Source organism: Panthera leo, chromosome C2 (assembly GCF_018350215.1).
Source record: "Panthera leo isolate Ple1 chromosome C2, P.leo_Ple1_pat1.1, whole genome shotgun sequence".
In the NCBI taxonomy this organism is placed as follows: domain Eukaryota; kingdom Metazoa; phylum Chordata; class Mammalia; order Carnivora; family Felidae; genus Panthera; species Panthera leo.
Window position 1 is genome coordinate 119,807,775 of NC_056687.1, and position 19,960 is coordinate 119,827,734.

The 19,960-nt window shown below is 36.9% G+C and overlaps 1 protein-coding gene and 1 long non-coding RNA gene across 20 annotated transcripts in view; one reads left to right on the forward strand and one right to left on the reverse strand.

Annotated features, from left to right (window-relative positions):
- Nucleotides 1–19,960, forward strand: part of SLC9A9 (solute carrier family 9 member A9) — a 766,376-nt gene that overhangs the window by 324,766 nt on the left and 421,650 nt on the right. For all 19 annotated transcript variants that reach the window (XR_006207068.1, XR_006207069.1, XR_006207064.1 and 16 more), the window contains one exon: nt 1,343–1,448. Coding sequence is in view for 12 of the 19 variants with exons in the window: in XM_042954872.1 (XP_042810806.1) it covers nt 1,343–1,448 (106 nt within the window). In the remaining 7 variants the exon portion in view is untranslated. The remainder of the gene's footprint in view (nt 1–1,342; nt 1,449–19,960) is intronic.
- Nucleotides 8,196–16,900, reverse strand: LOC122229597. Its single transcript, XR_006207072.1, has 3 exons — nt 16,674–16,900; nt 12,276–12,410; nt 8,196–8,714 (listed from the first exon to the last, which is right to left on the reverse strand). It is a non-coding gene; the product is annotated as an uncharacterized LOC122229597 (long non-coding RNA).

Genomic DNA, 19,960 nt, shown 5'->3' on the forward strand with positions numbered 1-19,960 from the left:
CCTCTGCCCTTCTGCCTGTGCTTTATTTTCAGAACTGAAATCAGATTGTCACTCTTCTGACTAAATTCCTTTCCTGGCTCCCTACTGCAGCAGAACAAGTGCCAAATTTCTTCACTCTACTTACAAAACCTTCCAACTCAGCTTTTGTTCCCCATAGCACTATTCTTTTATACAACATAGTTACTAACCTCACAGCCCATGAAATAGGAAAGGAAAGAACAGAAATGAAAATGCCCACTCTGCCTTAAAAATTTACCATCAGTAGCATTCCCAACCATCCTCTTTACCCCTTTGGCCATCAACTCAGCAGATCATTTTCCTAATGATTGCTGTTCACACTTTGCAAAACTGTTTAAAGTATCAAGACACTGAATGGTTTTGGTGAACACAGATAATCAGTAAGTGATTATTTACTGTCCTGATGTACTCTGAGAGCCTCTGTATGATATGTGGCATACAGTAGCCATGCAGCAGTCTGCCAGAAACAAGTCCTTAGGTCTTGCTCTTAGAAACATCGGGTTCATCTTTATAGATAAGTATAATCTCAAGAGAGAATGAGCCAGGTGCTGGCCACCTCTCCCTTCACAGGAGTGGGCCATGAAACAACATTCATACATTAATGTATTCATTCACTCATTCATGCATCAAACACTTATTGAGAGTTTGCCAAGTACCCTGTGTTGCAAAGATGTGCCCTATCCCCAGGGAGCTCACAGTGTTTTCTCTGATAGGTTTTGTGATTTGATTCAAATGCTGGGATCAAAAAGGAGTGAGCCAGATTTCTGCTGAGGGATCAGGGTCCTGGGGAACACTTGAGAGGCTTTTAAAGATTGAAGAAAGCTTTATGTTGGAGTAAGAAGGGGGGTGTGTGTGTGTGTGTGTGTGTGTGTGTGTGTGTGTAAAGAAGGGGGGAATGGTAGCTCATGGATGGGAAAGAAATCTCTGCCTTGGTAAAGTGAACCAAAATGCAAAGTTAATTTAAAAAAACTACATGATCTGGGGAGATTGTAGCAAGTTCAGTATGGCTTGAGGCAGGCAGCAAAGGGTTGACAGGGGATACAGGGGGAGATGCTGGAAGGTAAACAAGGTGCAGATTATAGAAGACTTGTACCAAGGAGCTCAAACTTTCTCTATAAGCAGTGAGAAGCCCTGAGAAATCTCTAAGGGGGGAATGACTCATTAGTTGTTTTTATTTTTTTTAATAAAGATCTAGTGTGGGTACAGAGGATTGATTTGAGAAAATGAGCATTTAATGAATTCTTTTCAGAGGTGACCACACCCAAGGATAAATACATGGCTATGCTTCAGCTAACCCTGTATATTTGTGTGTGTTTCCTCCTAGTGACTGTGCTGGCTATTTTCCATGAACTGCACGTCGACCCTGACCTATACACACTCCTGTTTGGGGAGAGTGTGTTGAATGATGCAGTGGCCATTGTCCTTACATAGTAAGTACCAGAACTGGGCCTCTGTTTTTTTTTGATCATGTGAAATATGCTTCTGCTTGGTGATAATTCCCAGTGGCTTTAATAGTATCTTTTCTCTTATGTCAAAGAGGTGTGGCAATTTCTAGTTTTTAAGGAATTGTTACCACAGAAGATCTCTAATAATGGGTACAATTCATTAGGTACCTAATTTTTAACACTATTAATGAGTTTCATGTTTCTAACCTATTACAAGGTACCACCCAGAGGGTAACTGTTTTTTCCCCAGGTGCCTATATTTAGCTGATTCACTTAGAGTTCCTAAAATGCATGTAAATGAGCTTCCTTCATTTCAAATCAACACCATTTACTTTTTTTCTTTATACATGCCATTTTCCAGATAATGGACTAATGCTAACTATTGTATTTATAGTAAGTTTGACAAATTGGAGATAGAACTTGAGAGTCAGAATACTCTATTTCTCAATGCAAATGTAATGTGTTATAGGAGTACACACATCTTAAAATCATCGTGTCACATGTGAAACTAATGGAGCTTCAGCTAAGCGCTAACATAATTTTCCCTTGATCCTGGAAGAATTTTCCATTCGAGATGAAAACTAGTGCTCTTTCCTCACCTTCCCTTTAGACACTTACCATTTATATTTAGTAAATGCCACTTCGGTGGCTTTCACTATGTCAAAGGTCTCTTCTTGGTTTTCGATTGAGACCAACATTTTGGGCGACTGTCAAATAACCCAAAGGAAAACAGCTATCTGATAATTAAATGTGACAACAGGATTCAATTCAGGGTGTTAATTACTTCAAATGCATTTGAAAATGTATTGTGAAGTAACAAAGGATTTTTAAAAGTCAGATCTCACGGAGGGAAGTAGGAAATCACAGAGCAGAACGACTCTTCTGCCAGCTGACATTTCTTAAGGCTACCACCCAAAGTTGTCACTGAGCTCAGCAAATTTTAAGCAAGTGTCTCCAGATAAACTGTTATTTCACCTGGCCATTGAGAGTGCCTCTCCTGCATTAAAGGAAAATACCAGTGAGTGCAAATTAAGAGCAAAAGCCATGGCAGATTCACAAATGCTAAATTAGGATGCTTTTAAAGAAACACTGAGAACAATTAATTAGGACATCAGGAATCTCTGTCCAAGAAATACTAGTATTAAAGGAACATTTGGAATAATTTTTTTTAAATCTGCTGCGTTCCTCATTTTTGTGTCCTGGGCTGCCAAGTTGTAAAAGGCCAAGTGAAGCGAAACCACCAAAGCACAAATGCACTTGGGAAAGAACCATGCAGCTACAACCAAAGGAAGGTTTGGCCTTTCCACTTTCAGCCCTACCATTCACAGTAGTTTTCCATTTAAAATGCAGACTCCAGGGATGAATGTTGATGCTGTTGTGCACAAGCCCAGGGGCATTTGAAACAATCTATTTATTATCTCTTTAGGTCAATACATGGTTATTACTGGCACTGCCTTTTCTACTCATCTACCCATGTGTTGCATGTCTTCTAAAGTGTTTCCCACCGTAGCAAGATCTCTTTCCTTTTTTTTTTCTAGGCACGGGACACTTGCCATTCTAGCCAAAATCTTAGGTTTCACAGGTTTGGCAATTTAGGTGTCATGCAGAGTGAACCCAATGAGTTCCACCTTTAAAGTAAAAGTAAAACTAAATTAGGAATACTTGACATGGAAACCTCCACACTTTCAGACCTGCAGGCTCTTCTACCTGGTGCACCTGGACCCCACTGGCCTCTTTCTGAGCTCTACTGAGTAGAATGCCCTTACGCTGCCTGGGATCCAAACTGTTTGGCCACCAGTGCCATCTGTTGCTGACCACACCCTCCACTCTTTGCAGTTTTCCACAGTGGTGTCCTCTTCACTTTGCTCACTTGCTTACTTGCTTTTTACACTTACATTACAGCACATATGACCATCTCTTTTTATATACCTGCTTACACACACATATTCCCTTTCCTTTTAATGCCTCATCCCCACACTGTCTCTTCCAACTATCTTCCTGCTCCCTATTTAAAAGTTTTGCATGACTTTCAGACCAGAAGTTCAAACATTTGTTTCTTCACTTTTCTCTTCCTTCACATTAAACCGTGCACAGCACCCTGACACAACTCTCTGGCTGGTAACTCATGCCTTTACATGCACAGAGTTCACTCCTTCCCAGCTTCTGTTTCTTCCTAATCAAGTCTTTCAGCACTTACCTCAGTCTCCTTCGGGAACCACTAGCCCACATGCTAAGCTCCTACTCCAGCCCTGCATGAACCTTGGTCAATTCCCTTCCAGCACAGCAGGGCAATCTTGGGTTTGAACTTATATTTGCCTTTTTAGATAGTGACTTTTGGAAGAGTGAATCTATGTGCTTGAAATGCATATTAAAAGAACAAATAAAACTTTTGTTTTTTCCTCTTCTTAGTTCCATCTTTGTGTAGTTTTGAAGTTTAAGAATAGTGATACAGCTCTTCTTGTGCCATCGAGAAGAGAAGTTACACATTTTGATGTGAAGTCGAGTATAATAAAGAACTCAAATCATTGACCACTTTGGCCCTTGGCACTACCTCCAGAGCTCCTTTGGAATGGCCACATACTTTCATTTACTTTCCCATCTCCCACCACCAAATGTCCTTGTTTAAGAACTATCCTTTTCAGTTTTAGTATTTTTTAAATTTTAATTTAAAAATTTAAATTTTTAAAATTTACAGTGCTGTACTCTAGCATTTCATTCAAATATATAGTAATTTAGCCACATTTTAGATTAAGTCAGCTTTTCTGTGCTAGTCTAAGAAGCACGTGGCAAATTATAATACTGTTTCTTAGGTTAAATGTGCTCTGAATTTCAGACAACTAATGTATAATTAAATTTGATGACCACAACTATTGTACACAGCAGCAGGTGGTGGATGGTGTCCCGAGAGCTCAAAAAGAGGCTGTCCAGAAGTGTTCATCTTAAAATAAAAGTAACTTTATTTAACAAAAATTTTTGAAATTAGCCTCTCTTACCCATACTGTCATTTTAAGTATGTACGGAGTGTCGTGCCCAAAGTGTAGTATGTGGACTGGTTCATAAATGAATTCCACATGATGGTTCTGCACTTCTAAAGATTGTGTAATAGTCTATGAAGAAAGGCAAAAGACATACTGGAGAGGGACGTGTGTTTTTAAATCTTGAACAAAGACATTACTTTCAGAGTCAATATGGTAGAATAGAAAGTCAAAAGAGCCGATGTCAGGCTTGCCATGAATTAGCGGTGCAGTTATTACAGTTGACAGGAAACCAACCCAAATTGGAGTAAGCAAAAAGGGAATTTGTGTTGGCTGTGTTGACTGAATGGCAGGAGTAGACTACAATGGCAGCAAAGGAGCCAGTGAAGTGAGCAGGACTCCTTTTTTTCCCCTCACTCAGCTTCTTCAGGGTTAGCTCCCTCACCTGGTCCCAAGTTGGCTGCCACCATCTCCTAGGACTATATCTTTCTTCAGGAGAATAGAGCAAGAATCTCTGTCCCATTAGTCCCAGTCCAAATCTTAGTACACCTGACAGATTGTGACGCCATTTCAGACCCTCTTGTGGCCAGGGAAATGTCCTGCGTTTATTGGCTCAGCTCTAAGGCATATGCGTCAGGAGTTTAAAACTGTGCTCATTTTCACCAGGAAGTACATAAACTAAGACTGGGAAAAGGTAGGATTATTGCTCAGAGTGATATTGCCACAAAAAAAGAAGTGGATGGTGCACAGAAACTAAAGAAAACCAAAACTAGAAGCCATGACAGTGACTCCATACAGCTGTGAGCTCTCCATGCTTGTTTCCTTGCCTATATCTATATACTTTACAAAATTGTTCTGAGAGATAAAGCAATATAGTTGGAAAGACTATAATTCTATATAATTGATGCTATATAAAGATATATACTTATAATTTATATAACCATTTATATCAAGATCCTTCATTCTACTTACACAGATCTCTTTCATTTCATTAAAATGACTAAGGATAGACCTGCTTCTAGTGAAGCATTCCTTCATAAATACGACATTTTATGATCCAAGGAATATAGAGAATAACCATTTTCACATGTGGTTTACCCCATTAAGAGTGAGCCACTTAGTTAAGGCATGCCGTCTAAAGTTGATAAATCAAGAAATAGAGGTTGAAGTATATTACTTAAAGTTATAAAGGCACTCACAGCGAAAATTGATATTACTCATGGGAGTTAGTTGGAGGAGGGGAGAGGGGAAGGAAGGAATAAGTTAACGAAAATGTCACATCTCTCATAGTAATTAATGTACACTGTGTAGAGTTGACAAATCAAGAAATGGATGTATCTGCCTATCACTTAGAGTCACAGGGCAACCATCAGAAGAACTAAAACCATAAATGGTTAAAAGGAGATACTTTTGCTATGTAGAACTATGATTTATGCAAAGGGGACAAATGTAATTTAACTCTTTGAGTGTTTGTATTTGTTTGAATTATATTTATTTAAAATATTCTTTAGGTGATCAAGGTATCAAAAGCAGAAACTAGGAAAGAAAAGCAATCTATTTGATGGCAATACAGTCGAACAATTCTAGGAGGCAAGAGTCACCACAAATAAAATTAAATGATGAAGGATAAACCATGAAAGCAGTTTCAACACACAATGTTGATAGGTTGGTGGTCTTCATAACATACATGATAAATTGTAAATCTCCTTAATGTACCAAATGTATTAGTTATGTGACTTTAGGTAAACTACTTAACCTTTCTGTGCCTCAGATGCCTTGTTATAAAACAAGGCTGGTAATAGCACTCACCTCATTAGATGAGATTAAACATAGAATACCAGAACAGAGCCTGGCTTATAACACTCAATAAACATTAGATATTAGCTGCTGATATTACTACTGTTGTCAAACACCAATAAGGAAAAGGTAAACATGATAGAAAAATGGGCAAAAGACATAAGTAGGTAATGAACAGAAGAAACATAAATGGCTGATAACACCATGAAATAAGATCTGCTTCACTAATAACAAAGCAAATTAAACCAATAATAAGTATCATTTTTTGACAAGCAAATCTTCAGATCCTCAGATCTCATGAAAGAACAATTATACTTTGGGTAAATTGAAGTTTGAGGAAGTGAAAACCCTTCTACATTGTTGGTGAAAGAGAAAAGTGATAGAACTTTTACAAAGGCAATTGGCATTATTTATTAAGAATCATTAGAATTTGTTAATCCTTTGATCCACCTATTTCATTTCTAGAAATTTATCTTAACAAATAAGGGACTGTGTAACAATTTCTCCATGGAAATGAGTGCATTGATTTGAGCAAGAAGTTGTACAGAAGTTACTAGTTGGTTGAATAAATTATAATATATTAATATCATGTAATCCTTATGCAGTCATTAGAAAAATGATATATGGAGAGAATGTATTGATGTGAAAAGATGTTCACAATACATTTTTAAACAAAATAAGAAACTGTTTAAATGGAATATACAGTAAGATCTATTTTGGTTAAAAAGTCACAGCCAAATTTGTGTGTGTGTGCATGTATAATTATAATGTAAAAATAATTTATAGATAAAATCGAGGTGTAAGGTAGGATCAAAGGTGATTTTCATTTTCTTCTTTTGGCTAAATACATATTTATTGGAAATAGATTAAGCTACTCATGATCAGCTCTGGTCCAAAGAATCCCCCATGAACATGCTTAATAATAGGCAATCTTCATTTTTATTTTCTTAAGTTTATTTATTTATTTTTGAGAGAGAGACTGAAAGAGCATGAGCTGGGGAGAGGCAAAGAGAGAGGGAGACACAGAATCCGAAGCAGGCTCTGAGCTGTCAATGCAGACAGAGCCCAGTGCGGGGTTAGAACCCAGGAACCTTGAGATCACAACTTGATCTGACACTCAACCAGCTGAGCCACCCAGGCGCTCCAGCAATCTTCATTTAAATACAAATTCTACCAGAGCGCCCGAGTGGCTTAGTTGGTTGAGCTTCCAGCTTAGGCTCAGGTCCTATTCTCATGGTTCCTGAGTTCCAGCCCTGTGTAGGACTCTGTGCTGACAGCTCAGAGCCTGGAGCCTGCTTCGGATTCTGCGTCTCCCTCTCCCCGGCTCCTGCGCGCGCGCTCTCTCTCTGAAAAGTAAAGAAACATTAGGAAAAATTTTTTAAAAAATATAAATTCGATAAAGGTTAAAGTCTAAATTTTTTTTCCACCCATGAAAGAGCAGAAAGAGGTTGTTGAGTGTTCTCAGTCATTTATCTGGAAAACAGACATATTGCCGGTATTGTACTGAAACATCTACTTTTGAAATAATTCCACAGTGTGCAAATGCCTCCAGCTTTTCTTAGAGATAAAATAAGAACCCCATTAAACAGCTGGCTCTTAGACGACAATAAATACGTACTAGGTGCCTTTTTTCCCTATTAAGCAAATGCTTCTAAGGAAATTCAATGTAGATGATTAAAAAAAAGGGAGAAATGGAATACTAATTTTCCTTTTTTAAGTAAGAGTGTTATGCTACTTAGAGGTTCTTACTAGAAAATGTCATTTAAAGAGTGATGCCGGTGATTGCTTGGCACTTAGATTGAGTGACATTTTGAAAAACCACACTCTTTGTATTCCATGCACCTTAAGGAAAAGTTAACATGGGAGTTAATGGGATGGCAGTGAGACTCAAAGAACCATGTGACTAAGGAAATGAGATATCCATTCATGCAACAAAAATGTACTGAGGATCTACATGTGCCAAACGTTACACTGAACATTGGTGATATAGATGGAAAGGTACAGTCACCCATCCCTGTCCTCAACAACTCCTCACTGAAATAGGCAAACAATAGCTATAATGGGATTTAATGTGTGCACAAACATTGCTCTAACAATTATCCCAGAAAGTAGCTGCGTAGGTTTGGTTATAAACATATATCACTAAGGATATTCATTATTTCTCTTGGTACCATTATCTCTAAGTAGATTGCAAGCTCCTTGAAAGCAAGTTCTACCTTTCTCTGTCCCCCACAACACACAGTTAATTATTTGGAAGGTTCTCAAATAATTACTGAAGGAGCCATTTAATATAGCCTTTCAGATGAAGGCAGAGACATTTTACTAATTCTCTCATTAAAATCTTTCCCAGAGGATGAGGTTGAATATTCTTCATACTGCTTCTTCCGAATATTTGAAAAGCTTGTTAGTTATCTTCATTAGCTCAACTTCCTCTCTCATTTGACCCATAGTTGTAAACATAGGGGTGATGAGGTGTCTCCTTTTGATAAGAATAAACCAAAACTATTATCACAACCAGAAAGTATATTTCTCACAAATCTTTTTAACTTAAAAACAAGGTTCTTATATCTTGACATTTTTCTGAAGGTAATTCACTTTGATATTTGCCTTGGAAGCTGATAATCAGCATGAAATGCATTTATTTTGATGCCTTTCTACATACTGCTGTGATATATAATTTAAGGAAAGAAGTTATAGGCCTTTTTGCTTAAAAACTCCTTGTCCTGGCAGTCAATTCCATGCCAACTTCATTTTTTGGACACCAGGTGGCATCACCTAGCAGGAATGGGAAGGCATCCTGGCATCTTTAAGAAGTGGCTAGGAGGCAGAGCTCAGATGACCTCCAGTTTTAAGTCAGAACTCCCAGTGCTTGCTGCCCACACCTCTGCCTGCTGCTGTGTCTGTGTTTGTTTTTTCTTATTCATGATCCCTGGTTCCTGTTTCCTGGCTATGACTCTGACATCTCCCTACCCTAGCTCTTAATGTCTCTGTTCAGATTACTGGAAAGTGACCTTGGCTTATCCTGTGACTCTGTCCCTGGTCTCTCAGATTAGATCTGATGTTCACTCACTGGTTCTCCAGAACTCAGCCCCGTGACTTAGAACTTCCTTTTCTCCGTGTCAAGCCATGCATGACAAATGGACCTACCAAAAATAAATAAATGAAAGAAGTCCATACTGATGCTTTCTTATCTTAATTCTGTTGTATTTTCATTTATTGGTGTATCAGTCAGATGTAAGTGAAGGAAACCTAAATCAAATTAGCTTAGACAAAAAGAATTCATTGGCCTTTTTAGCAGGGCTAAACTTTGGGCTAACTTAGATGGGCTAACTCTGGGCATGGCAGGACTCAGAGATTCACACATGTCTATTTTTTCTTTTCTATTGTCTGCTCTTTCCTTGTTCTTCCTTGGCTCTGAATTCCTCTTGGGGCTAGCTTCATTCTTTCCCATACAGATACATGACTTACTCTAACAAGTAGAAGAGAGTGGCTAATGCAATCTCCAAGCTTATACTGTTGTTCTAACTCAAAGTGACATTTCATTCTCCCAATATTTATATATCAGACACAGAGAAGGACTCAGATTGGCTATGCTTGTATCAGAAGGTCACCCCTAGGCCAATCACATTGTATTTTAAAGGAATTAAACATGATGATTGGCCAGATCTGAATCATTTCCCCATCCCTGTGGCCAGTAGCATGGAATCTTATTATCAGAAGAAATTGAGTGGAGGGGCATGAGGGTGGCTTAATCAGTTAAGTGACAGACTCTTGATCTCAGCCTAGGTCAAGATCTCATGGTTGTAAGATCGAGCCCCTCATTGGTCTCTGCACTGAGTATGGAGGCTGCTTGGGATTCCCTCTGTCCCTCTCTTTCTCTGCCCTTCCCCCTCAAAATAAATAAACATTGATTTTTTTTAAAGAAGAAAATAAGTGGAGGGCAAGTATAATAGGCATCCCAGAACCACCATATTTCATGATAACAAAATATTCAGAACCTGGTAGATTAAAATGAAACAGATAGGCTCTATGCCATTACAAACTGAAATAAATGCTTTGTTTGAAAAGGCAAAAATTTTTCTTTAAATGTAGAGTTGATTCTGAATAAAAGAAAAGGAAATTCCCCAGGTGTGAGAAACAAGAGAGAAATCACAGTCAGTGGCCACAGGATTTTGTGAAGGATATAGACCCAGAGGTTTTGGGGCTGGATTCCTATTTCCATGTGGAAGTCAGAGTCCTATCTATAGATAGACTCATTCATGGTAATGGAACTTGAGCAAATCTTTTTGAATAAAGCCTAATCCAAAGTGCTCCCTCAGTCACATAGACTCTTTCACCAGCCTTTAAGGAATGGTGAGGAGACTTGCCATCTATCTGGGATTTGAATCAAATCCCTGCTCTGGGCAGTTGTGATAAGAGAAATGGAAGCCAAAAAATTAATATAAAAGTTTTCATTACTATTGAATTGCCTGCCTTAGCCTCATTTCTCTTTCCTTATTTCCAAATATGCTAAACTACTCTGAACTGATCTTTTCTTAACCCAGGCACATAGAAATCCCACAGAAAAAAAATATATAATTTTTCCTGAAAATGAGCTCACAGTAAAAGTTTATAGGCCACAAAGGGGGGAAAAAAATCCATCATGAAGAAAAGCCAGGAGATAAACAACAACAAAAAAGCGAATCAGAAGAACAAGGACCCTAAAGAACTAAACAAATATTACAAAAATCTGAGAATAATTATAAAATGGGCATATTAAAAATCACTGAAGAGATAAATGGAGGAGCAAGGAAAATAGGGATAGTAAAATAAGTGAAATAGAAAACAGAGGAACTTTTCAAAAAGAAAAATGCAGATACTAGCTTTAAAACTGAATGAGACAAATGTCATATTAAATCCAGCTGGTGAGCCAGAAGATAAAGTTGGCAAATGACCCAGAATGCAGCACAGATTAGAAAAATATAAAAAGTTGGCTAAGAGACATGGAGGATAACATGAAACAATTCAGAATACATCAATAAGAATTTTTAAAGGGGGCACTAAAGAAAATCAATCTGTGGCAATATTTAATGATATAATAGATGATAATTTTTCAGAATTGAAGAGAGAAATTGAAACATCACATTATAACCTGAGCTGGATAAATTAAAACTAATTCACAACCAAATACATTGTAGAGAGACATGAGATCATCAAAGACAAAGTGGCAATTTTAAAAGCAACCAGAGAAGAAACATGGATTACTTACAATCGAAAACAATTTAGATGGCACCAGTTTTCTCATTAATGATAATAGCTGCCAGAGGACAGTGGAGTAATATGTACAAATTGCCAAAAGAAAATAACCAAAAACCTAAACTCTAAATTCAACTGAAATATCATTCAAGGGTAAGGATGGAATAAAGATATGTTCAAGTAGGCAGAATTTACCACTCATAGATAATCAGTGATAGAAATAGGAAACAGCTCAGAAAGAAGTGGGAGACAAGGAGTGGTGAGCAAAAAAATGTTGAAACAACCATAAATTTAATTAGGAATGCCTGTGACAATAACAATAATGATTATTAATGAAGAAATGTAAAAGAAGGCAAAACCAAGCACTCTGTTATCATCTACAATATTCGAAAACAGTGAACACCAAATGATACAGGAGGGAGATATTATATCATGTAGAGAAAGTGGAGATGGCAAAAGACCTACTTATTAACACAATCCAGTTTTCACTCAAGTAGCCATGTTCATCAAAATATTTCTCAAAATGGTGCACAAGAGTCTGAAAACAGGTTTCAATTTGGCTTAGAAATGTTGAAATCAATTCATATGAAATTCTAGATAATTTTCAATAATTTCAAACCATGCAAAGGATTCCTATCTGGTAAAGTATCTTCCCTAGGGTCACTCCATTTTTCTTCAAGATTTTAGGCTCTCGCCTTTGTAGCTGTAGTGTTTCCAGCTGTGGAACTCATAACATTCTCTCTCTGGAGGCTGTCCTTTATCTTTACCGTATCTTCCTAGTTTCTCTTACTGTCTATCTGCTTACCTCATGTTTCCTTATTGTCAGATTTATGATCCACATTAGGAAGCCATCTCTTCAGTTCTCTCCAATTTCTTGGAAAAGGTTACCTCCATGGGTGGACAGCAGGAGATATTTTCTGCCATACCGGTTGTTGATGTGCTGTAAGATGTAGATGTTTTAAAAATTGTCCTTTACATGCCCAGGTAACTTTGAACTGATGTTCTAGGCAACAAACCAGTTTTGAGAGTTGAAGTTATTTCTGTCTTCTGCTGTACAGTGTCACTAAGTCATGGGTAGCTTCTTAATCCTTTTAGACTCTATTTGAATTTTAGCTGTTTACATTGAAGAACTTGGTAATGTTCTTTAGTCTGGGCCCAGGATGACCACCCATGGAGTAAGACAGTGACTTATACTAAGCAAAGTACATCTGATGCAGATGTGGACAGGGTGCTGATATAATAAACACCAAGAAATGACTGACCCAATGACTGGAATATAGATGCTGGCATGATCAGCTCATTTTAGATCCATAGTCAAGCTACTTAGGAAACAGAATCATAATAAGCATCTGCTTTATTAATTCACCACAGGAAATTACTTTTCACCAGAATTTCAAGTACCCCAAATCATATGATAAAAGCAGTCTTTCCCATAGGCAAACCTGCATATAAAGGCAAATAATATCCAGAGGGTTGTATGGTGATCATGGAAAAAGATGACAGATAGATGCATCCTTCACCCAAAAGGTATTTTTTTCCCATGGAACCTGAAATTTTGAAATGCTTGGAAACCACCCACTGAATCCATACCAACAGTTACGATAACTTAAAACTACTCATAGTTTGTGAGGATATCTGAAATTTTCTCTCTCCTCTTTACATAAATCTGAGATGGTCACATACAGTGTTTGATTCTACAGTTCTTCTAGATTCTTCCATGACTAGCCAGTCCTTCTTCTGATTGACACATTACACTTTTGTCTCTATGCATAAATGTCATTTGTCTCTATTCTAATGTCCTTTAATATCTGGTGGGGGATTGATGGTGATTCCCTCTTCTTCTCTATGTTGTGACCAGTGGCATACATCCCTAAGCCTAGTGACAGAGAATAATTTGTAACTAGATATCAGAGCCATCTGTGAGAAGCCGTCTATGACATGAACCAATCATGACTTCAGCCTCAGGTGAGGTTAAATTTCCAAAGGTTGTTAAACTGGCTTCTGTTAATAATATGATTTAAAACACTGCACATTAAATTTTAGTGGGGTGGTCATAAACTTCCTTTAGTGTCTGAAGAAGCCTATGGTTCTCACCTAAGGGATTGGAGGGAAGTGCATCTAAACAAAAAGACAAAACTTATAAATAGTTTCAGGAGCTCTGGGTTGAGACTTTTTTTTTTTTTTTTGTCCTAAGGTATATTTTCTTTCCAATGTGTTCAATCCTGGCTTCATTCTGAGCAACCAAAAAAATACCATTTATTTCAGGTGATTATTTCTGAATTTTTTCCTAGAAAAAATTTTCCAGAGAACAATGGGCCAAATCAATATGCAATCATAATTTTGGTCTAAATTAAAAGTGCTCTCTTGGCCTGAAGAACATAATCTGTTTATATTACTTGAGTTCCATAATGAATTTACATGGCAGGCTTATTGCAAGTTTTATGTGGGCTCTGCCTTACTGGGGCATGTAATGCTCAGGGAATCTGATTAAAACTTTGGGAAGGAGCAGCTGTTCAGCTATAGAGGGTGAACTCAGGGCCCATTTTTCAGAGCCTGACTGCAAGGCCTGACACCCTAGCCAGCTATTGGATGATAAATGAACTGTCTTTGAATGCCCAGCTCCTGTGTTAATAGCTTTAAAATATCGGTTGTTTATGAGAAAGAAGTTGGGAGCTCTTATCAATTTTCCTGACCCAGAGGTCCTCAAATACATCATTTTTTTTTTCATTGCCAGAATGACATGCAGTGTTGAGAGGAAAAGGGAGAAATTTTTTCACAATTTAGTTTGCTTTTCATGGGTTAACAGTACAAGTTTCTCATTTCAAAAGATAGTGGAATGAGTGCCAGGGAATTCTTATATGAAATCAAACACATAAAATCCAGAGTATATACTCTCTGGCATCATCCCGTAGTGTCAGAATTATAATGTAGTTAAATCTGATTTTTCTCAAGGTGCTTAAGTCAAATTGAATATATGGAAGTCAAATTCAAAGCCTGTGCCAAATAGCCTACTGTCAGAATGGCAGTTAATTGGTAAAATTTGATTTAATGTTTAACTCTAATATGTTTGGAAATTTATACTTTTTTATCTTTAACCTCATCCCCATCTTTACCTGCTAATTTTGTTTTTATGGACATCAGAATATCTTTTTAGGTGAGTGAATTCATACTTATGTGACTATTGTCATTTAGATTTTCAGGCATTGTCTATTGTTCTTATAGCTTTTGACTTTTAGTCTTTTCATTAGCATGTCTGTAAGAAAAAGTGATGAAAAGTAGAGAAATATATATATGTATTATTCAATTTTCTTTTTATTAGTAATTCTGGTAAATATTTTAGTGGAAAACTTTAATCTAGAACATATCTCGTGTGGATAGTGTGTTTTACTTTTCTATGGGGGAGTGAAAGCTGGTGTGAGAGTCTAGATGATGACTCTGTCATTTGCTGTCTTTATACCGTTGAGCAAGTCAGTCACCTTTAAGTCCACTTTCTGATTTTATCAAGATGGCTGGTTTAGTATACCTATCTATCCTAATCTTTTTTTTTTTTTTAATTTTTTTTTTCAACGTTTTTTATTTATTTTTGGGACAGAGAGAGACAGAGCATGAACGGGGGAGGGGCAGAGAGAGAGGGAGACACAAAATCAGAAACAGGCTCCAGGCTTCGAGCCATCAGCCCAGAGCCTGACGTGGGACTCGAACTCACGGACCGCGAGATTGTGACCTGGCTGAAGTCGGACGCTTAACCGACTGGGCCACCCAGGCGCCCCTATCCTAATCTTAAAAAATAAAAATTTGTTGGGATTTTAGAAGTGAGATTGCACAGAAAACATAGATTATAAAAGCAGATAAGACCAATGTTATAAAGAAATAAAACTGTAGAAAACCAAAACCTACATGTTAATTATTTACTAAGATTAATACAAGAGACTATTTATATCCATAAAACATGAAATTTAAAAAGTAAAATCAGAGAAATTGAAAATATGAAAATCAAAATAAAATTTTCAATAGATGAGCTATTATGATTGTCTACTTAAAAGTATGAGACTCAAATTGCAAAATATTAGAGAGCTCAGAAATTTGGCTGGACAGAAGACTGACACACAAAAACCAACAGCTTTCCTAGACATCAGCAATAACTGATGATAAAATGAAATGGGAAAATTATTTTGTTCACAATAGCATTTTTAAATCTAAACCCATTAGAATAGCCCTAAATAAATAAACCTACAAGATATCTGAGAAGACAAATAGTAACTTCAGTGAAGGACAAAAAAAGACCACCTCAATAAATGAGGAGACCTACTATGAATAGGATTGGAAGATTCAATATTGTAAAGTAGTCAACTCTCCCGCCAAGTAATCTATACCTTCAGTTTAATCTCCCTCTTAAAATCCCAACAGATATTTTTAGGGTGATTCTAAAGTTCATGGAGCTTTTGCTTAAGATAGCAGGGTAAAATATTTTGCAAGTCTCCCTCAAAGCAAATTAAAACGATGAAGAACATTGAAAAATAGAAGTTTTTCATAGCCCATGAAATAGAAATAGCCACAATTCCAAATCATAAACTGTGTAAGATTTAAGTACGAGATATTGCTGTCAATAATGTGAAATCTTGAATGAGAGATGGAAATATGCCAAGCCAAGTTGGTTTTTCTCAGATCTGACAGCAGATCACTTACTGAAAGGACCAGCCAATATTCCGTTGTTTAGAGAACAGATAAGATCAGGTAGGTGGGCCAAGGGAGAAATGGGGGAAATAGTCTGACATTTCAAAATGAAAGATGAGTAGAAATCATGCTGACCCACAGTCTGGTTTCCTAGCTTGGACATTGAAGAGGCTATTTTCATTGGAGTGGGGGGCAGTGATTTCTAAATCAAAACAATCTATCTGCAACTTGTGGGTCTTTTCTCTATACCACCTCAATTTGAATGCCATGGACTGCAAAAAGATGTATTCCTAAGAAAAAGGGAACAAATTTGGTGACAGATACTTGAAACAAGTTACTTATGGCAGTTTTAAAACATGGCCCCCAAATTCTTTGACTCCCCTCTCATGGAGAGTTGAAGTCTATGTTCCTTTCCCTTGGATTCAAAGAAGGCAGAGGAAGAGATGCTGTGCCAGTTTCCAAACCCAGACCTTAAGAAACCATCAGCTTCCACTTCCTGTCCCTTGGGACACTCCCTCTTGGAACCCACCTTGCTGTGAGATGGTCAAGCAGGTCTGCAGAGAGTACTATCTGAAGAGGGAATGACAGCCAAGAAGACTAGCCAGATGGGTGGGTGATCCATCCTTGAAGTTGACCCTCCAACCCCATTCCAGCTGCCCCAGCTGATATCAGGTGCAGCAGAATTAAGCTGAACCTACTGAGTACTGTCCAATTTGCAAATTTGTGAACAAAATAACTGATTGTTGGCTTAAGCCACTAAGGTATGGGGTGATTTGTTACACAACAATAGATAAACAGAACAAAACCCAAATTAAAACTGCAGTCAGCCTCAGCTTATTCAACTTTATTTCATCCCTTACTTTGTATCGTTGTACTATTCTTTAACAAACATCCAGTCTCTTTTCAAGATGAGTAATAACTAAAAAGGAGGCCATGTTCATTAGAACTACAAAATCTTTTTTTAAATTTAAGCCAAAGAAGAGCCCACAATCCCCAAATATATTTACCAAAGAATTACAGAAAAGCTTAGACAAAAGAATTCTCCATTATCATAAAGGCCAATATAGATTCTCTCTGTATCTATTATATAATTTAAGATTTAAAAGAAGAGACATAAAATAATCAAGGGAGATTAAAAGTGTGCTGGCAGAGCTCAGGAGAAAAACTGGAGAGATAAATAAAATCACTTAAGAGATAAAAGACACTCTACAAGCAACAAAAATAGAATGAACTTCTCTGAAAACATGTCAAAACCATAAAAAACAGACTTGAAATAACACAAAACAAAGTAGAATAGAACAAAGATGTAGTAATGACTATAAAGAATATGATAGAAATGGATGGCAGACATTTGGGTGTTTTTGAAGAAGAAAACACATGGAAAATATTTTAAAACATGATAAAACAATATTCTCCCAAAATGATATAATCTGTGGACTAAAAGACTTAAAGAACTCACTGGATGCCAGGAAAATTTCATTTGGAATCATCAACACCATGAAATAATTTGGCAGAGTTACTGAATTTCAAGTTTAAAGAAAGAATTATGGGGGCATCTAGGCAGAAAATCCAAGTCTCTTATAAGAGCAGAAATAATCAGGTTGGCCTTGGACTTGACCACAGTGACATTCAATTTCAGAAGATGGAAAAGCAGCACATTTTCACTTATGAGGGAAAGAATGTGAAACCCAAGCCAAATTATCCTTCCGACATAAAGGCAACAGACTGGATGTTTTTATAAATAGTATGGGGCAATGGGCTATTCCTTTGGGAGAAAAAGTTAAATGCCTAATTCACATCATTCCTAAAAAGAAATTGTATATGGATTTTGGAGTTAAATGTTAGGAAAAAAACATGAAAATATTAGGAGCAATTTCTATAGCTTTGGATGTCAATGATCTTCCTAAATAAAGTTCAAAATTTTAAAACAATAAAGTAAAAAATTAACCAACTTAACTATACAGAAATTTTAAAAGTAATTAACAGCAGAACTAGTTAGAAAACAAATGATGGCAACATTTGTGACAATTAGAGTTTTATTTTTTAATAATTTTTAAAGTTTATTTATTTATTTTGAGAGAGACAGAGGGAGCACAAGCAGGGGAGGGGCAGAGAGAGAGGAAGAGAGAGAATCCCAAGCAGGCTTGGCAGGGTCAGCACAGAGCCCAACGAGGGGCTTGAACTCACAAACTGTGACATCATTACCTGAGCCAAAATCAAGAGTAATACGCTCAACCAACTGAGCCACCCAGGCACCTCAGATGATTAGAGTTTTAAATACAGAGAACTACAAATCGATGTGAAAAAGAAAATACAGTAGAAAATTTGATAAAATATGAAAAAATAATTTACAGATCTCTCTCTGTGTGTATATACATATGCAAAATATATAGCCAAGTAAAATGGTGTTTATTTATAAATAAGAAAATGCAAATTAAAATGAGATATTTTTCATCCATCCAATTAGCAAGATTTAAAGAGTTTGTGTTCAGATCAGTGTTGGCAAGAATGAAGAAAATCAAGCATTCTTACACACTTTTTGTCACTATCACCTAAAATTTTAAATGTACCCAGAAAAACTACTTCTAGTAATATACCTCAATAAACAATTGTTTATGCAGAGAAAGATACCTAGACAGTGCATCAGTAGAATGACAAAAATGTAAACAGCCAAAATGCCGATTGATAGGGAAGAGATTAAATGTATTATACTATATACAAACTAGGGGAAACTTTGGAGCCTTTAAAAAGTAGAAGACATAGAAAAATCTGTAAGACAATTTAATTTACAAAATAATGTATCTGGGCTTGTCTGTGTGGCTCACTTGGTTGAGCTTCTGACTTCAGCTCAGGTCATGATCTCAGGGTTCATGGGTTTGAGCGCTGCTTGGGACTCTGTGCTGACAGCTCAGAGCCTGGAGCCTGCTTCAGATTCTGTGTCTCCCTCTCTCTCTCTGCCCCTCCCTCACTCACCTCTGTCTCTCTCTTTCTCTCTCTCTCTCTCTCAAAAAATAAATAAACATTGAAAATCAGAATAATGTTTCTGAAAAATACATATTGTATACTAGCATTTATGCAAAAAATAACATTTGTATATAAATGCATATAAGGGAATGTCTTTTGCATTTTACTCTATATATTTTTGCATTGCCTTAATCTTTAATGCAGAGAGTATATTTTTGTTTTACTTCTGTAATAAAAATAATTTAAGTAATAAAAACCTTTTTAATAGAAATAAAAGTATCTCCTCTGCTTACCTAATAGAGATTTTAAGTTGTGTTTACCACTAGATTTCTGAGCACCTACAACTGGCATAATAGCTGTCCTTCTTTTGTTAGTAGGTCTCTGTCTAATGAGTGAATGAATAGGTATGCAGAGAGGATCCATTGGGAGGATGTTCATAAAAGGCATATATAATCACAGGTATTTGTGTCACAGCAAAGCCTGATTTTAAATTATGAGAGTAAACCTTAAATTATGAGACAGACCTTAGTGTGTGTCTCTGATGCCAGAGCAATTCATTGAAAATTGAAATCTTTGTCCAACCAACCAGCCACTTGACTGATCATTAGAGACTTGATCTACTGTTTCAGAACAGAATAGGCCCAGCCAGACCTGATAGAGCCCTAATACTGAGAGTTGTGTCCAGCTTTGTGGAAGAGGTGCACCAGGTTCCCTAAACCATGGGGACAACTTAATCAAACCAGCTAAATATAAAATATGTTATCCAATGTTTGGACTTCCAAAAATAAAAATGAAATTTTCCTCCACCTTCAAATCAAACCCTCTATATTCCATTTAGATTTTTTATTTGAA